At 37.7% G+C, this 16,835-nt stretch overlaps 3 protein-coding genes across 4 annotated transcripts; 1 reads left to right on the forward strand and 2 right to left on the reverse strand.

The window, feature by feature from the left end:
* Window positions 1-658: 658 nt before the first annotated feature.
* On the reverse strand, window positions 659-6,620 carry LOC128742980 (importin-11). 2 transcript variants are annotated; one of them, XM_053839481.1, is made up of 13 exons: window positions 6,551-6,620; window positions 6,005-6,344; window positions 5,675-5,948; window positions 5,069-5,615; window positions 4,829-5,007; window positions 4,584-4,772; window positions 2,723-2,934; window positions 2,386-2,656; window positions 2,071-2,284; window positions 1,682-1,919; window positions 1,287-1,625; window positions 1,044-1,218; window positions 659-964 (listed from the first exon to the last, which is right to left on the reverse strand). In XM_053839481.1, exons 2-13 carry the CDS (start codon window positions 6,232-6,234, stop codon window positions 830-832), a joined length of 3,003 nt encoding a protein of 1,000 aa, XP_053695456.1. In that variant the 5' UTR covers window positions 6,235-6,344; window positions 6,551-6,620; the 3' UTR covers window positions 659-829. The 2 variants fall into 2 exon arrangements, with proteins under 2 accessions (XP_053695456.1, XP_053695455.1); XM_053839480.1 differs by lacking the exon at window positions 6,551-6,620 and having other exon boundaries at window positions 6,005-6,535.
* A 1,259-nt stretch (window positions 6,621-7,879) lies between these two features.
* Window positions 7,880-12,494, forward strand: LOC128741909 (recQ-like DNA helicase Blm). Its single transcript, XM_053838025.1, has 5 exons — window positions 7,880-8,011; window positions 8,078-8,231; window positions 8,289-10,562; window positions 10,632-11,181; window positions 11,266-12,494. The coding sequence occupies exons 1-5, from the start codon at window positions 7,899-7,901 to the stop codon at window positions 12,465-12,467; spliced, it is 4,293 nt and encodes a 1,430-aa protein (XP_053694000.1). The 5' UTR covers window positions 7,880-7,898; the 3' UTR covers window positions 12,468-12,494.
* A 79-nt stretch (window positions 12,495-12,573) lies between these two features.
* On the reverse strand, window positions 12,574-13,490 carry LOC128743318 (probable 28S ribosomal protein S6, mitochondrial). Its single transcript, XM_053839872.1, has 2 exons — window positions 13,358-13,490; window positions 12,574-13,198 (listed from the first exon to the last, which is right to left on the reverse strand). Exons 1-2 carry the CDS (start codon window positions 13,400-13,402, stop codon window positions 12,794-12,796), a joined length of 450 nt encoding a protein of 149 aa, XP_053695847.1. The 5' UTR covers window positions 13,403-13,490; the 3' UTR covers window positions 12,574-12,793.
* Between the last annotated feature and the right edge of the window lie 3,345 nt (window positions 13,491-16,835).

The raw sequence follows: 16,835 nt of genomic DNA on the forward strand, positions 1-16,835 counted from the left end.
GAAATGGTTTGTAATGATGGCGAATATTTAAATACTATCGCTTTATTTTATCAGGTTAAGTAATGGGGGGAATTGTTTTTTACTTTACTGTGAGGAAAATTTGAATATTAAAACACCCATGAATTCCTCAGAAACTTGCAAAATTCAAAATTGTGACAAAGGTCATCCGAGATTCATGATTTATGTACAACACAGTTTAATTTGTGGCAATACGAAGTTTGTCGGGTCAGCTAATCATTTATAAAAAAGATAAACAGCATTGGTGACATACTTGGGGCAAACCGGATTGTATCACAAATGGGTGATCTATAAATCTATACGTATAAACGCACTGCAATCGGTAAAATAATCAGCGTTAGACCGCGATAGTTACATCAGTCAAGCCAATCACCCTATTTCAAGGTGGGACAAACATATCTTTTCATCCACTGCTCCGGTAGCTTCGCCTCTTGTCAGATTATGAAGATAATCCAGCGTAGAGCCGTTAGATAAAAATACAAATAAATAAATAATTAACTTCGCCTTTTTGGCTAACCTCACTGAAAGTTAAGTCATTGTAATGAACAGGAGATCTTTTATGGAATCTTTATACTAAAAAAGGACTGCTTTTCTTTTTACTACCCATACTATTGGTCAGATTTTATAATCGAGAGATTTATTGTACAATATCTATTGTTAGTGACTAACATAATTCGGAAGCGTATTGAGTTTAAATAACTGTTACCAATTTCACGGGTAGCTTAGTACAAATTAATCAAAGTAAATTTGGGAAAATATTAAATAACAGTGTAGATTAAAAAGGCCTCCAAATACTTGTCGGTGTACAAGGTTACTGCAGTTCTTGTACAGGAAGTTGGATTCCCAACGAAACAAATTCACTCAGTTCCTTCAATATTTGCAGATCAATCCGAGACATTAGCGATTGATAACGTTCCGCGCCCACAGCTGTTTTCAGAGCAATAAGCTATAAAATTATAAAAATATATTAAATCCATGTTAAATTTATCAGAGGCTGAGAGGCTTAAATGAGTGTGATGTGTTACCTGACTTTGAAGATAATCTTTCAGTACTATCACATGAGTTGGGTCCTGTAAACAAACCACCTTACAGCGATCATAATGAGGAGTTTCGTTTTGCATATTTTCCGTGTCAATAAAGCCGTAACCAAACATCAACGCGCTGAGCTCTTCTTCATTATCGTCCCTTAATATAAGAGAACTAAACGAGAGGAAAAAAGTTAGCAAGTTCTTAAATAAGGTCTAACAACAACGGAACCAAAGACTTACTCCAGTTTAGCCCCACTTTGTTCGTCTTCATTTGTAATATCATTGAGCGTTTCGCTCATGTTAGTTAATATACCGCTAAAATTTTCAAAGATAACCTCATTAACCTCAGACACTGTTAACAAACTAATCAACGCCAAAGCGAGAAGTTTCTTGTCGTTAGCTCGTGGTATTACGTGCATGTCACTAATCCATGTCGTTATTATTTTCTCCAATGCATCCGGAATCAATAGTTCGGAAATGACCATTCTGAATGTGACCTGGTCCAGTATTAGAACCCGCGCAATTATTTGCAAATACATGTGATTGACTTGCGGATACGCTTCGTGTTCGTAGTATTTGCTATAAAAACGTAATAGTTAGTAACATTGTCGGACAATTGTGCATCGGTAACCTACCGAAATACTTCAACCAGGTACGGTCTAAGTAGCTCAATCGAATAATTTGGTGCAGCCCGGAGAATGGTTAGAAACAATCGATAGATTACAACGATGCCTTCAACCCGCAAATCTGTCTGAAGATAATGACATGTCTTTACGATATCCTTTCCGTATCGTGGCAAAAAGATATCTGGACATAAAAAGATGTAGGTTTGCGATATCGCTAAACAGGTTCGCAGGTTACTAGAAGATTGTTCTGAAAATAATAGAAATAACACTTCTTAATATACTTTCTAATCTACATGAAATATTTGAAGAAAAAACGCCAATTTACTGACATATTCTAAAAATAATTAAATTGCCGTATTTCAACCTAAGCAGCTTTTCCGAAAGTTATATTCACTTACCAATGAGTGGGAGAAGATTATCACAAAGTCGTAATAGATCGTTATTCAATGCTTTGCTGTATTGGACTACAATAACCCAAAGTTCTAAACCATCATCCAACAAGTAGACATGGGACGGTTCGTTTATATTTGTACTCAGTTCAATAACCTGATAAATAAATGCAACGACCGTTTCTCCCGCAGGTATTGCGTACAATGCCTTTATAGTTTGTAACTGTAATAGAAAAGTATTCAATATTATTGAAATGTACATTACCAATTGATATATTATTCGATTTTGCACGTAAATGTGCCGCCAAAGAATCGGTATCTTACCAAAGTTGAAATGATGGCACACCGAAGCATATCATGTTCTCGACTTTCATCCCAGAGAAGAGGAAGATATTGGACTAAATTGTCGACCTCTAATTTAATAGCCATCGACATTTTTTCAATGATGAACGACATCACGTATAATACCGTCATCTTGGTATCACATTCATTGGCTTCCTTCAGTAGGGTGAACAGTAAAGTGATTACTGGTTCCAAAAATTCCAGGAACTGTTCGGCATCAAATTCGAAATCTTCCATGATGTTTTTTAGGGTTCTGAAAAAATACATATGCGCTATCAGATATACTTGGTTGCGAATAATTAGAAACGGTTGCTCTTACTTGGATGCAGTGAGGCGAACTGCCAAATCTTCCGAGGGATGAAGTAATTCAAGACAAGCACGATATACTTCTGGTCGCAGAGATTTAGAAAATCTAACTCCTGTCCATCGTCCAATTAGCCAAATAATACGCTTCCGAATTATCCGATAGTTATGTCCTTTAAACTTAAGTTCCTCGAGCAACTGCTGTGTGAACCACTCGTCGAAATTAATCTGAAATAACAACAACAGTTTTAAAGTCTCGTTTTCACACTTTACGAAAGGTAACACCAACTTATCTAGTCGCGATAGCGTCACTAGTATTTGAAAACACCATTTTGGGCTTCAGTATTAAGATTATTTACACGAACGTCTACACATTTTGTTTCTCTCGCGAATAACACGAAATGAACTGTTCAAGAAACTTCTTGCAACTGATCTGAAGCTGATACTTGAGTGACAAATATAGAACGCACTCTTTTCATATTTCATGACACTGACTGTATAAACAGTATTTCTGCTCTAATTTACCTGCCGCCATAGTTCGTCCTTTTTTTCTTGCGCTGTTCCTTGGTTTTGAAAATGATTATTTCGGCTATACGATTGCAGTGTTAATCTTCAGACAACAAAGGCACGCGCTGCACAAGCAAGTACCGTGATCTTGATTAAATACCATGAAATAATTTACCTATGAGGGTGATACGGGTAATATGGTCCGGCTGAGCAAAATGTGCCTTTTTTAAAATACAGTAACTGCCATAAACTTGGATTTGATAACTTTGATTGTACCATTAATGAATGACTATGAATAGCATTCCAATTGAAATGTTTAAAAAACTATTCTCTTTGCTTCTGTCAAGATCGTGCTGGACACAATGCGCAATATAAGCACTTTAATTAAAGTTACCATTTCAGCCAGTTTTTACTAGAATATGTTATTTAAGAACTATGTAGGTAACACTAGATCCGCAATTATCCTGTACTTTGTACTCTAATAGCTGGTTGCGAAATTTGTCGTGTTAAAAACAGGTCAAATTAAGAAAACGAAATTGCGATTATTTTCATTTCATTTAGCGACTATTTTATTAATTGTTCCATTTTTACGAATTTCATTTAAATTAAACAACATATGGTCATTAAATTAAACATTAAATGGCCAGTCCATATCATGCAATAATTGGTAAATAGAGCTTATTTTGTTAGGTGTATTCTTCATATTTTTAATGGTGATTTAGAATAAACCTTTTTTAACATCTCAGACATGTGGATGGATTGGGATGCGGTTTAATGAAGATGCCTATTAAGAACGTTTTCAACAAGTATATTAAACAAATGAATAAAATTAATTTAGCACAATCATCGGTCTGCAACGCCATTTCAATCGATTCACACATTGCTTCGACTTAAACGTCAGCCGCGAGGTACTGAAAACTCGTTTCCTGGCACTAGCACGTAGATTCTAGTTTAAGTGTATCAGTAGGGCCAGTAGGCCTGTTGATATTTTTTATACAAATAAACAAACAAACAATGGTCTTATATACCGAACAAAAGGTGGTCATTATTCCCCTATCACCCCTACTGGTATTTTTGTACCTGCTCCGGTAACATACTTGAAGCAATGGAGGACCATAAAACAATTTAAGAAAAAAATTACAATAGCAGCCAAGATTTATATCCAAACTTTCAATCTAGAGTTCTTGACGGTATTAAAGCCGTTTTCTTATATCTGAGATAAACAATCAATCAAACCATTAAACATCAAGAGCTCCTTTTAAGCATAACAAAAGAAATTGTATTAAACGCAATATCCTACTAGTCACAGTAGCCAATTAAACCTAACAGCATGAAATTTTCGACGGTACTGGAAGAAAAAATGCACTTACCTCATCGAACAAGTTAAAGACCGCTAATCCTGTGGCGTTGTAAATTGAATCTTTAATCAACAGATCACTGATGCTCGACGATTCAGTCAAAGTCAATGCTTGCGATTTATTGATGAATTTTTGCAATTCTACAATAAGCATCGGGCTGTACTTCTGAAATAATATCATGTAGAACGCCTCTGTACAACTCTGCAAATACAACACTTAGCATATACAAATTAGTTTCATATGTTATCATAATTTACCCTTAAATTGTATTTCCAAGAATCGCCTCCTTCATCTAGAACGTAACTCTCAGGATCACTATCCCACAATTCGAACTCCTCCGACGTTAGCAAAAAATAATGCATAATTATTTTCTCAAAAATATAACTCAGTCGTTCTGGCGTGAAGAAATCATTCTTAGCCTTGTTTATGATTTGCTCTGTAAGAAATAAAATAAAAAATAATCACTCAGTAATAACATATTAAATCAGTAAACTCACCTCTATCCCCATCCACGTGAATTAAATTGTGAGAAAGAATGCCTTTAATCAGGTTCAAGCACTGTATGGCAAAGTTGGGGAATGTAATAACATTATCCTCAAAAATAAGATTCGTTCCCTCGTGGAACACGTAATGGAAAGAAAACTCGAAGGCCCCTGGAATGAATTCAACGAACGACGCCGGGTGGGTCTCGAAAAACAAATTAAGGAACTTCATGTGCTTTATGATGTATCTCTCCACCTGACCGCCTAGCTTGCCCCCAGTCAATTGTTGTGTTTCGATTTGTTTAACCTGCAATCGGCAGTCTAACAGTTCTCTCAGTCGCTGGAACACCACCCGAATGAACATCATGCATTTGGGAGACAGATGTGGACCAAACACTCCATAAATCGTCAACTTTTTTAAAATCCTTAAGGATATTATCGCTTTTTCTAAATTTCCTGCACACATTTCTATCGGTGCCCGATCACGAATGTTGGTATAGAATAATTGAGTGAAGCCATCCCATAAATTCAAAATAAATTCATACAGCTGACTGGTCAAATCCTAAACATAAAAAAGATCTCCAATTAAAAAAGAACTTGTGAAACAATTTTTTAACGTACCTCAAAATAGTTTCTGTCTCTTTGAAGTCTTTTGGATGAAAGTACCTTTACTACATGCAACAATGTTAGCAATCCTCGATGTTGTAGCAATAAATCGTTACTTTGCACCACTTCTACTAGAGTGGGTACTAGCTCAGGCCATCCCAGCGGACAATCGAATCGCGCAATGTTTCCAATTAGTACTGCAATTTGAATAGCGATCTGTTGGACAGGTTCATTAAATCTTAACAGCAATATTTTTTTGATTTCATTTTTTTCTTCCTGCTCAATCGCACTACAAGACAAAAAAATTACTACATTGCGATATTAGCTATCTATAACTAATCATACTTTGGTGCATTCTTTCTCCAGTATTTCAATACTCCATTTTTAAAGTAAAGTGAGGCCATCCAGCGAACATTAGCATCAATGGATTGATCGGAGAATAACTTCACCAATGTTAGATGAAATCCCGGCTGGACTTCCCATTCTGCTAATTTCTCTTCGGCTGGTCTCAGCAACTGGGCGTTCTGGCTACAGGCATACATCAAAGCTTCAAATACTGCAGATTCGGCCGACATTTTCCTGTTTTGCTTAAAGGTCTTGCTGTTATCGAATAAAACTATTGATTTTGCAGTGAACTTAAACGTTTAGCTTCATTCGGTCCTTTGAAAGGATCATTCGTCAAAATCTTGAAATGAAAAATAAATATGGTAGACACTTGACCAACCATAACCATGATTACAAGAGTAATCTAGTCTGACTATGCAAACGTAAAAAGGTTATTCAAAATGAAAATCAATCGAGATTCTATGAAGAAATATGCCGAAAACTATTAATGTTTAATATTATCTAAAAGCGGACAAGTAACACTAATTTCCGAGAGGTAATATTTACCGCATCCGAGGCAAGTTCGTCGGTGAAATTTGTTATCAAATCGAAATTCAACCAAAAATGCGTATCGTATCGCTCAATGACACTTGACAGATATGTCACAAACAAATTCTGATCAGCTGTTTTGACTTTTCCGAAGAGGTATTTTACTTTTTACCGCCTGGTACGGTTGAATCGGTTGAATCAAATGAGCTATCAACAACCTAGAGTGACTATATACAGAGTGGCGACAAGTCATCCCAAATGTATGCAATGCAGTTTTTCCAAGGTTTTTCTTTCTCTTTCTTGCATACGCGTTGGATAGGTCGTCTGCTCGATTGGAATGACACTGACAGATAATTATCATTCCAATTTTGACATTGTCGCCACTCTGTATATAGTCACTCTACAACAACCGTCAACGGAATGTTTAGCGGTAGAGGCGACATATGAAAAGGGCGAATGTCGCAAGCGGAAACAAACCGAGTGAGAGTTGATTTTCCTATCCAGCTTTTTACGAACCATAATGGCGGACATGTTCGTAATATTTGAACAGAATTTTGGACATATCCCTAATACATTGCACGTTTTCTTTCCGCACGTTCACGGTAAAACTAAAGGAATGTAAACCTGCGAAATATTAGTTCTCTGTACCTTTAGCTTGGCCTTTAGTTCTCTGTGCCTCAAGCTGTGGCTTTAGGGAAATGTCAAAAATGCTGTTCAAATATTACGAACACGCCCGCCATTATGGCTCGTAAAAAACTGGATACATCGCGTGTTATGTTTCCGCTAGTTCCTTTATAGTTTTCCCGTGGAACATGAGGAAACAAGACGTGCAAGAAATGTCAAAAATGCCGTTCACGTCCGCCATTATGGTTTGTAACACGTCCGCCATTATGGCTTGTAAAAAGCTGGATAGATATTACTGAATGCTGACATTTATCATATCCAGCTTTTTGTGAGCCATAATATTTGACATTTCCTTAATACATCGCACGTTTTGTTTCCGCACGTTCACGGCGGTAAAACCAAAGGAACGTACGGAAAGTAGAACGTGCGATGTATTGCTAAAAAATGTCAAATATTATGGCTCGTAAAAAGCTGGATACATATTTGGCATCCCTGCTGTGAAGGCACAGTTTTCAGACATAAATTTTTCATAAATTTTTTACTGTGCATACATGCATTGTTTGTTTACTTCGTTTACATTGTCGCATTTAAAATCATTATTATGCTTTTTTGTGTTAGTTGTAATTGAAAATAGTAAAAAAAACGTTGTTTAGTGTTTTATTACCAGCTAAACATGCTGAATTTTGAACATAGCTGAACATTGTTACGTTTTTCTCCCGTGTTTTAAAATCATATAACAATCATGATGTCTCGCAAAACGCTTTCTTTATCAGTGGAAACTTCCAAAAATGATCCAAAAAAACAAACTAGTTTAATGGCCTTCATAACTCAGAAGAAATCAGTTGCAGGCGATTTGTAAGCATATATTTATTTCTAAACTATGACAAATGCAGTAACGCTGTTTTTAAATTTGCCATTCAGCTCAACTAACAGCAATTCACCGGTCGATTCAGTAACTGATAAAAATAATATTAAAAATAACCACAAAACACATCCTTCTAGCAGTGACTTTACAGTAACTGAGGATGAGGCTAAACTTCGTTCACCCAGTGTATTTAAACGGAAATTTCCAAAGGTAAAAAATCTTATAAATTTTGTCAAATAGAAGTTTACTTTTTTTATATTATCACAGACCAAACAGTCCAACACAATCGAAATTTTATCAAGTGACTCTGATATATCTCCAGAGAAGCTCAAAACTACAGCTTCGCAAAATGACCAGTTACAAACAGAACCCGCTAATTCAACGGTGGATGAGTACGATCTATTGGTTTCAAAATATTGCACTCAAGCCACAGCCGTATCCCTGCAGTTAGAACTCGATTCGGAACTCGAAAAGGATTCTCACTATCAAGAAGCTACGAAAAAATTGAAAGAGAATTTGGCCAAAGTTAGCCCACAAAAGTCTAGCTTTTCAAACAGTAATAATAAAAAAGCAGCCAAATTTGAGTATAAGGTACCTAAAGCTGGCAATCTTTTATCAAGCCTGAATGAGCCTTTAAGGAAGCCAATTAACTTAAATGAGACTTCTGCATTAAGTAGAAGTGACATATTTACAAAAAAAACTGAAACTGCCAGCCCTAACTTACTTAACGGATCGAACCTGACCTCTAAACAAAAAAGTAATTTCAATCCAAGTAAGGAATACACGGAAATAGGAAAACAGTCAACTCAATCTTCTGAGACTACAAACAAAGATAAAAGAGTAAAAAAGATTCAGCTGAAAAACTCCGAAAAATCTGAAGATGAAATAGACAACACTTTCTCTAGAGTCGAAGTGAGGAAGAAACTGACTAACGTATTTGAATCAATGCCCGGAGGAAGCGCTTCTAAATGTAATCCATCAGTAAAATTTGATCCAGCATTGAACGATAAAATGGTGGAAATATTAAACGACCAACGTTTCAAATCAGCACAATTCTCCGAAGCGGAACTTGAAACGGCATGTCAGTTTTTACGCGAAGCTAATCAGCTGCTGCTGGAAAAATTTTATGACATATTTGCCCAGCTTCCAGAACAATTCTTCTGCACTATTGAAGGATTCCAACTGGACACGTACAGTAAACTTAAATCACTTATCGAAAACACCCATGGGAAGATAAAAGCAAACAAAAAAGCGTTGGAAAATTTTCCAAAGGTAAAAGTATCATCCGTTGGGTCTTGCAAACCCTCGGTTAAGACTGTAAATAATGTTCAAGCGTCTAAAAGCTATGATTTCGATGAAATGGAAAACGATTTTATTAATAGCACTTTGCCTCCAAAACAAGCCAACGAGACATCTTCGCGATCCAGCGGGTTTGTGTTTAAGAAACCTACATCTGGAATGACTCTTAACAAACTAGAAGAGAATAAGCAGCCTGAGGTCTACCCTCGACAAGAAGAGAGTGACGAGGAGGAAGATGTTGATAGCATTATCGATAGTATACGAGAAGCAGAGTTAATTGATAAGGGTCGTACTAATCAACCACATATGAGTACGATCAATTTGACAACACCAGAGAACTCGTTCAAAGCCGCTTCAGAATCACGAATCACATTTAATACTAAAGAAACCTGTCTTCGAAATACGCAATTTATTGAAAACGTGGAAACACAGGTTGACGATGACGGTTGGCAAGTTTATGATCCGACTCAGTTTGAAGACCAGGAAGCGTTTGTTATCACCGACGCTTCCGAGGGGTTCGAAAGTGCTGCGAGCTTCCACCAGAAAAAAACTCAACTCAGAGATGCTTCTCTAGTTCGGCTTCTGGAGGATGTTGGTGAAAGTCAGTTTGAGCGCTCAGCCAGTACAAGTCACAGTCGGCAAAAGTCGCAATCATTGGGAAACTTTCATTCAGGAGTTCGTAACGATGGTACAACTGGGGAGTTCGATGGCATGCACTATTCGCATTCCGAGCGACTACAGATAGCGTTTCGTGAAACGTTCGGACTTCGATTGTTTCGTCCAAACCAATTGCAAGTCATCAATGCCACACTCTTGGGAAACGATTGCTTTGTATTGATGCCAACTGGAGGAGGAAAATCCCTATGCTATCAGCTACCAGCAATTCTGACTGAAGGTGTCACTATTGTAGTGAGTCCGCTCAAATCATTAATTCTTGATCAAGTAAACAAGCTTAGTTCACTTGACATACCCGCAGCTCATCTATCCGGAGAAGTGTCATACGCTGATCAACAGAAAATCTACAATGATTTACAGTGCCCCAAACCAATACTGAAATTATTATACGTAACACCAGAAAAAATATCCTCTTCTGCTCGATTTCAAAACATTCTCACTGGTTTGTTCCGTACGAAGCAGTTGGGAAGGTTCGTTATCGATGAAGCGCATTGTGTATCTGCTTGGGGGCATGACTTTCGACCCGACTACAAAAAGCTTTCAGTACTGCGGCAGCAATTTCCATCAGTGAGAATTTAATCATTTATTTTCTTTCGTGTCCTCTCTATAAATTTAATGCCGTTTTTCTCTCAACAGATTCCTATTATGGCTTTAACAGCAACAGCTAATCCACGCGTACGGATAGATGTACTCAAACAACTAACTCTATCACAAACTACCAAATGGTTTTTGTGCAGTTTCAATCGGCCAAATTTAAAATACATCGTTCGGCCGAAACAAGGGGCTGCTACAAAGACGGAAATTATCGAGTTGATCAAAAAGAAGTTCCTTCGTTCAACGGGCATAATCTACTGTCTGTCAAAGAAAGATTGCGACCAACTTTCTGCGGAATTACAGAATTCAGGTATCAAAGCAAAGAGTTATCACGCGGGTTTGTCGGATACGGTACGAGAATCAACACAAAAAGATTGGATAACTGACAAGATTAAAGTTGTCTGTGCTACCATTGCTTTTGGTATGGGAATCGACAAGCCGGATGTCCGTTACGTAATCCATCACTCGATGCCTAAAAGTATCGAAGGGTATTATCAGGAAGCTGGAAGAGCAGGTCGAGATGGAGAAATTGCAACGTGCATCCTGTTTTACAACTATTCCGACATGCTACGCTATAGGAAAATGATGGATCGTGAGTATCGTCATTAACCATTAGTATTAATTTAGTAATCAAATGGCTTCTCACACAAAGCCAATTTTTTACTCTATCTTTCAGACGACAGTTCAATACCATTTGAAGCTAAGCAAGTTCATTTACACAACCTGTTTCGAATGGTGAACTATTGCGAAAATGTGACCGATTGTCGACGAACACAGCAGCTGGATTACTTTGCAGAACACTTCACGCGGGAACAATGTCTTGAGAATCGAGCGACCGCCTGTGACAATTGCCTCATGCAAGGCGAATACAAAACAATTGATGTAACGGAAGATTGCCTCGCTATCGGAAAGTGTGTTCGAGACTTATGTGCAGGTAGAAATCGTTTTACCTTACTACATTTAGTCGAAGTTTTCAAAGGAAGTGAGCAGAAAAAGATCATTGAAAACAACCATCATCGGACTCCTTATCACGGCAGGCTAAAGAGCTGGGATCGGAGCGATATTCAGCGATTAATGCATAAGTTAGTAATCGAGGATTATCTCAAAGAGGACCTGATTTTTAGCAACGATATCCCACAGGCGTACATAAAGATTGGAAGTAAAATTGAGAAGTTAATGAACCGCGAAATACAAGTTAATTTTTCAGTCAAAGAAAAAGTTACAAACAAACGTGTTCAACAAATTGATGTTGGCAATGATCCTAAACTGGATGATCAAAGCAATGCCCAACTCAAGGAATTACAAGAACGTTGCTACAATGATCTATTAGACATTTGTCGCTCATTGGCTGCAGAGAAGAATGTAACTCTTGCTTCAATCATGAACATGCAAGCACTTAAAGCTATGTCAGAACGACTTCCAGAGACTCAGGCAGAAATGCTAGGATTGCCTCATGTTACAAAAGCGAACTTTGAAAAGTACGGTCAGCAGCTGTTGGAAATCACTCAAAATTATGCTGCTGAGAAACTTTGCCTAATGTTAGATGCAGATGCATCTGGCAAAACAAACAACCCGACCGGAGAATATGGGAGTGACTCAAGCGATGACGATACAGATTGGGGTCGATTGGCACGTGAAGCGTCAAACAGCAGCTCTGGCGGCGCAAATGGTAAACGCAAACGAAGTTGGGGTGCGAGTAGTCGAGGCAAAAAGCGATTTCGCGGGCGAACGAAATCGAAACCAGTATCGCGTGGCAAAGCATCGGGAGCACGTGGAGGAAAAGCAACTAAACGAGGATCTAGCGCCGCGGGTTCAAGTAGAGGTGGTCGAACAGGTGCTACAGGATTCGGTTTACTGCCTTTGCCTGGTAACGGGTAATTATATTATTATTTTTCAAAAGTATACTGTCTACGACATCCATTCTCTGTTAGTTGTAAATAGTTAAAACACCTTTTATAGTTTCTGGTTGACTTTACTTATCCGAACATTGCCATGGTACTTTAAAATGGGTAACAATTGAATTTCGGAGCACCTCCAATTCTTTTTCGTTTTTGCATTATTTCAATAGCTATTCAATTTACGTAATTCACAGTGGCGAACAAAATGAGCATGATAAAAACAATCTATTTCTATAATCTATATCTATATTTCATTTTACATCTACTATATATTTAAAAAAAATTGCAAATTACTCTTCTAGGCATCTACTTCTGGAAGGGATAATAATCGAAACCTGTGTTGTATTTGAATCCTTTCTTCTTATTTCTGTTCGCGATTGCAACCATAGTTTGTACGTCTTTTCGATATGCTGGTGGAAGCATCTCTTCATGCAGAGTACAGCTTACTTCCTCTTGCAGAGTCGCGTCTGCTTTATAGATTCGCTTTCGGATGATATCAACATCTCGGCCATACTCTTCTTCTAACTCTGCTACTTTGGCAGGAGGAGTATCAAATTTAACTATAAAATATGATCCTGTTCGATGAACCAATCCGTGGACACTAGTTTTGAAAGGCAACGGACGCGTTCCAAGGTTTTCTAGTTTACGTATAACTCCGCCTTTGTCGAAAATCGCTGTGGCAGTGCGCTTGAGAACAGACATCAACTCTGGCTGTAATTAAACGGTGATTATTCAATCGATATAGCTCTGAGGCAGGTAATCGCTTCGATTCTACATTCCGATCAAATCCGTTTTGCTCAGAACGTAGAAATCAAGGTAATATTTAGCGTGAATTTTTAAAAGGTTGTATATATACTACAAACTACTTACTCTGGGCATTTGTCGGAGAATCAATGCTAACTCGTAGACGGGCATGATGTCTTATTAATCAACTATTACGCCGATTCCAACAATTTCTGCTCCTACCAAAATGTATGGATTTCACTTTTTCGGCGAATGATTGCGTGCGTAAAGTCAACCTTATACCCAATATTTGACAGTTTCACTTTTGTAGTTTTGTTTCCAATTTTTATCAGGGTTGCCATATTGTAAACTTGTACTTTTAAACTCTCATTTTTTATTATCTAGGCGTCGTTCACAAAGGACGTCCGGTATTTTTCGGCATTTAGGAACCCCCCGCCCCCCCATCGTCCTTTTTCGTCCACATCAGCCTAACCCTCTCACCCCCACCAGACGTCCAGTGGCAAATATATTTTTAAAACCCAAGCGGTTTATCGTACATTGCATATTTATTTATCAGTCCTTACCACCCTATCCAGCTTTTTACGAGCCATAATGGCGGACGTGTTCGTAATATTTGAACAGCATTTTTGACATTTTCGTAATACATCGCACGTTTTCTTCCGTACATTCCTTTAGTTTTACCGTGAACGCTCGGAAAGAAAACGTGCGATGTATTAGGGAAATGTCAAAAATGCTGTTCAAATATTATGAACCGGTCCGCCATTATGGCTCATAAAAAGCTGGGTAATGAAAGATATGAATATGACTCTGGTTTTTGATAAATAATCAGAATAGAGATTGCTAACATTTATTATCAATTTCCCACCCATGTTCCCACCCTTTCGTACGCGATGAATTATAACCGCCAGAATCGTCGCGGGGGCAAATATCGTTTATTTTGTCAAGTAAATCAATCCAGCTTTTTACGCGCTATAATGGTGGCCGCTATAAATTGTGTTCGTAAAATGCGAACAATCTTTTTGACAACTCTGCATACATCAAATCTGGCACTCTTCTCTTGCAACACTACCGTTCTCTTTCTTTCGTTTACGTCAAAGGAAAGCAAAACTGTGCGAAATGTAAACAAAACTATTGCCTTCCTTCTTTTGCGTAAACGAAAGAAAGAGCAACACTGCCGTACAGGAGAAGAGTGCCCAGTTTTGATGGATGCAGAGTTGTCAAAAAGATTGATCACATATTACGAACACAATTTATAGCGTCCGCCATTATAGCGCGTAAAAAGCTGGATAGCTTACGTGCTAGACAAGCATAATATATAGTTGTAACTTACATACAGTCTAGCAGATTCTTTCTGCGACGATTTCATGCTATCAAAAAAGTGAGCAGCGCGTTTTGTTACCAAAGAAACGGGCAATACCTTACGCATAGTTCGCCGCGTATCCAGCTTTTTACGAGCCATAACGGTGGACGGGTTCGTAATATTTGAACAGAATTTTTGACATTTCCCTAATACATCGCACATTTTCTTTGAACGTGCATCAAATATTACGAATACGTCCGCCATTATGATTCGTAAAAAACTGGATAGAGCTTTCCAGTTATGTGCGTTGGTGCTTGAAAATGAGGCAAGCAACAACAGTAAACAAAAGAGATGCATTCCTTTGTCAGCAAGGTACAGAATGAATTTCGTCTTCCGCTGGCTTAAATGCCTGCAAATTTTTAAAATGTGTGCTCAAATTTGAAACAGGATGAAAAATTTGACCAAAATATGTGCTCTGCAGCGTAGCAAACGGAGCAACACAACTAATAATCGCTATTTTTCGGTTTGTTTCTCCAGCATCAGCTGTTCCCCAACATGAGGCAAACATTATGTATATACACGCGTATTTCGTGTTCGCTATAGCGTGTGGGTGCTTGAGCTGTCAGAAAGCTCTATCCAGCTTTTTACGAGCCCTAATGGCGGACGTGTACGTAGTATTTGAACAGCATTTTTGACATTTCCCCAATACATCGCACGTTTTCTTTCCGCGTGTTCACGGTAAAACTAAAGGAATGTACGGAAGAAAACGTGCAATGTATTAGGAAACTGTCAAAAATGCTGTTCAAATATTACGAAAACGTCCGCCATTATGGCTCGTAAAAAGCTGGATACCGTGTACCCCCGCTGGAATGACCTTCCTTAATCTGAACATTTTTAATCTGAACATTTTTAATCTGAACCTCGTTGGTATGAATGCGTTCACATTAAAAACTGATCAAGCGTTATACACAATTGACGGTTAAGATGACCGGGCAAATTGAAAAAAAGCAAAAAAAACTTAATACGTTTCCTCTTGCTCAGCAGCTTTGGAATATATAGCTCATATGCAACTTATTTCTCTCCAGCACTCAAAATAGACTATTTTAGTTGATACTGTCGAGCCAATTTCCACTTCTACAATCTGGATGTTCTGAATTCGAGCATATTCGACATGTTTTCAAAACGTTTGTTTTCGTCAAATCAAAACAAAAAGGTCATAGGGTGCGCGCCTTGCGCGTATGTGAAAGTGAATAGAGTTACCAAATATTCAGATTAAAAATGAATTCGCCTGATCTTAACGAGGTGTTTTTCACATTAGCGCGGGTTAAGTGTACAGCAAAGTTTCGTTAATTGGTGGTTCGTTAATTGGGTGGTTCGTTAATTGGGTGTTCGCTAATTGGGCTATGTGAGTAGAATCAATATACTCTATAATATATATACTCATTGGCACTCCAGCTGATTCGCCAATAGGGTGTTTGCAGAGTGCATATGTATTGGAGATCTGTTGGGCAGGCAAAAGTGACAGCTCCATATAAAACACACGGGCTGGGAAGAGCAAAATTTTTTAAATGATTTATTTTCTTTATTTAAAACAGAAATTACAAATTGCTTCATACATATGGCAAGGTAATATATCTGTTTTCTAAATAAAAAAATTATTTTCAACAAATAAGCTAAGACGCGGTAGCAATGATCAAAAATGTAACTATGACCTATGTTAGCGGGATAAAACTAAATAAATATCAATAACCAGTTGCTTTCGGCTAAGAATTATTATGCTAAACCAATTTATGCTAAAACCAATTTTATATTCCGTTACTTTCAACTTGGCCTATGCCGTATACTGCTTCAAAAAACAGTATATTTGGGACACTGAATTAACGCGAATTCACCTAAACCCAAGTTACCAAAAGTCAGCATATATTTCAAGGAACATTTGTCGGTTACTTTGACTATTAGTTGCTTTAAAATGATGAATAATTTTAGAAAAAACGATAATTTTATCCAGCACGTTTTTGCTGCATCGAATAGGAAAATTTGCAATGTGTGCCCAACAGATGTCTTGCATGTGTGTGTAGCAAAAGCCCTATTGGGCCGACTGACAGTTGTTAGAAATTTCTAAACTCGAAAATTCCATACATTTTGACATTCAAGTTGTCACATAGCCCAATTAGCGAACATCCAATTAACGAACCGCCCAATTAACGAACCACTAATTAACGAAACTTTGCTGTATTATGTACTCGTCCGACATTATGGCTCGTAAAAAGCTGGATTACATCGCACAATTTCTTTCCGCAAATC

Source organism: Sabethes cyaneus, chromosome 3 (assembly GCF_943734655.1).
Source record: "Sabethes cyaneus chromosome 3, idSabCyanKW18_F2, whole genome shotgun sequence".
NCBI lineage: Eukaryota > Metazoa > Arthropoda > Insecta > Diptera > Culicidae > Sabethes > Sabethes cyaneus.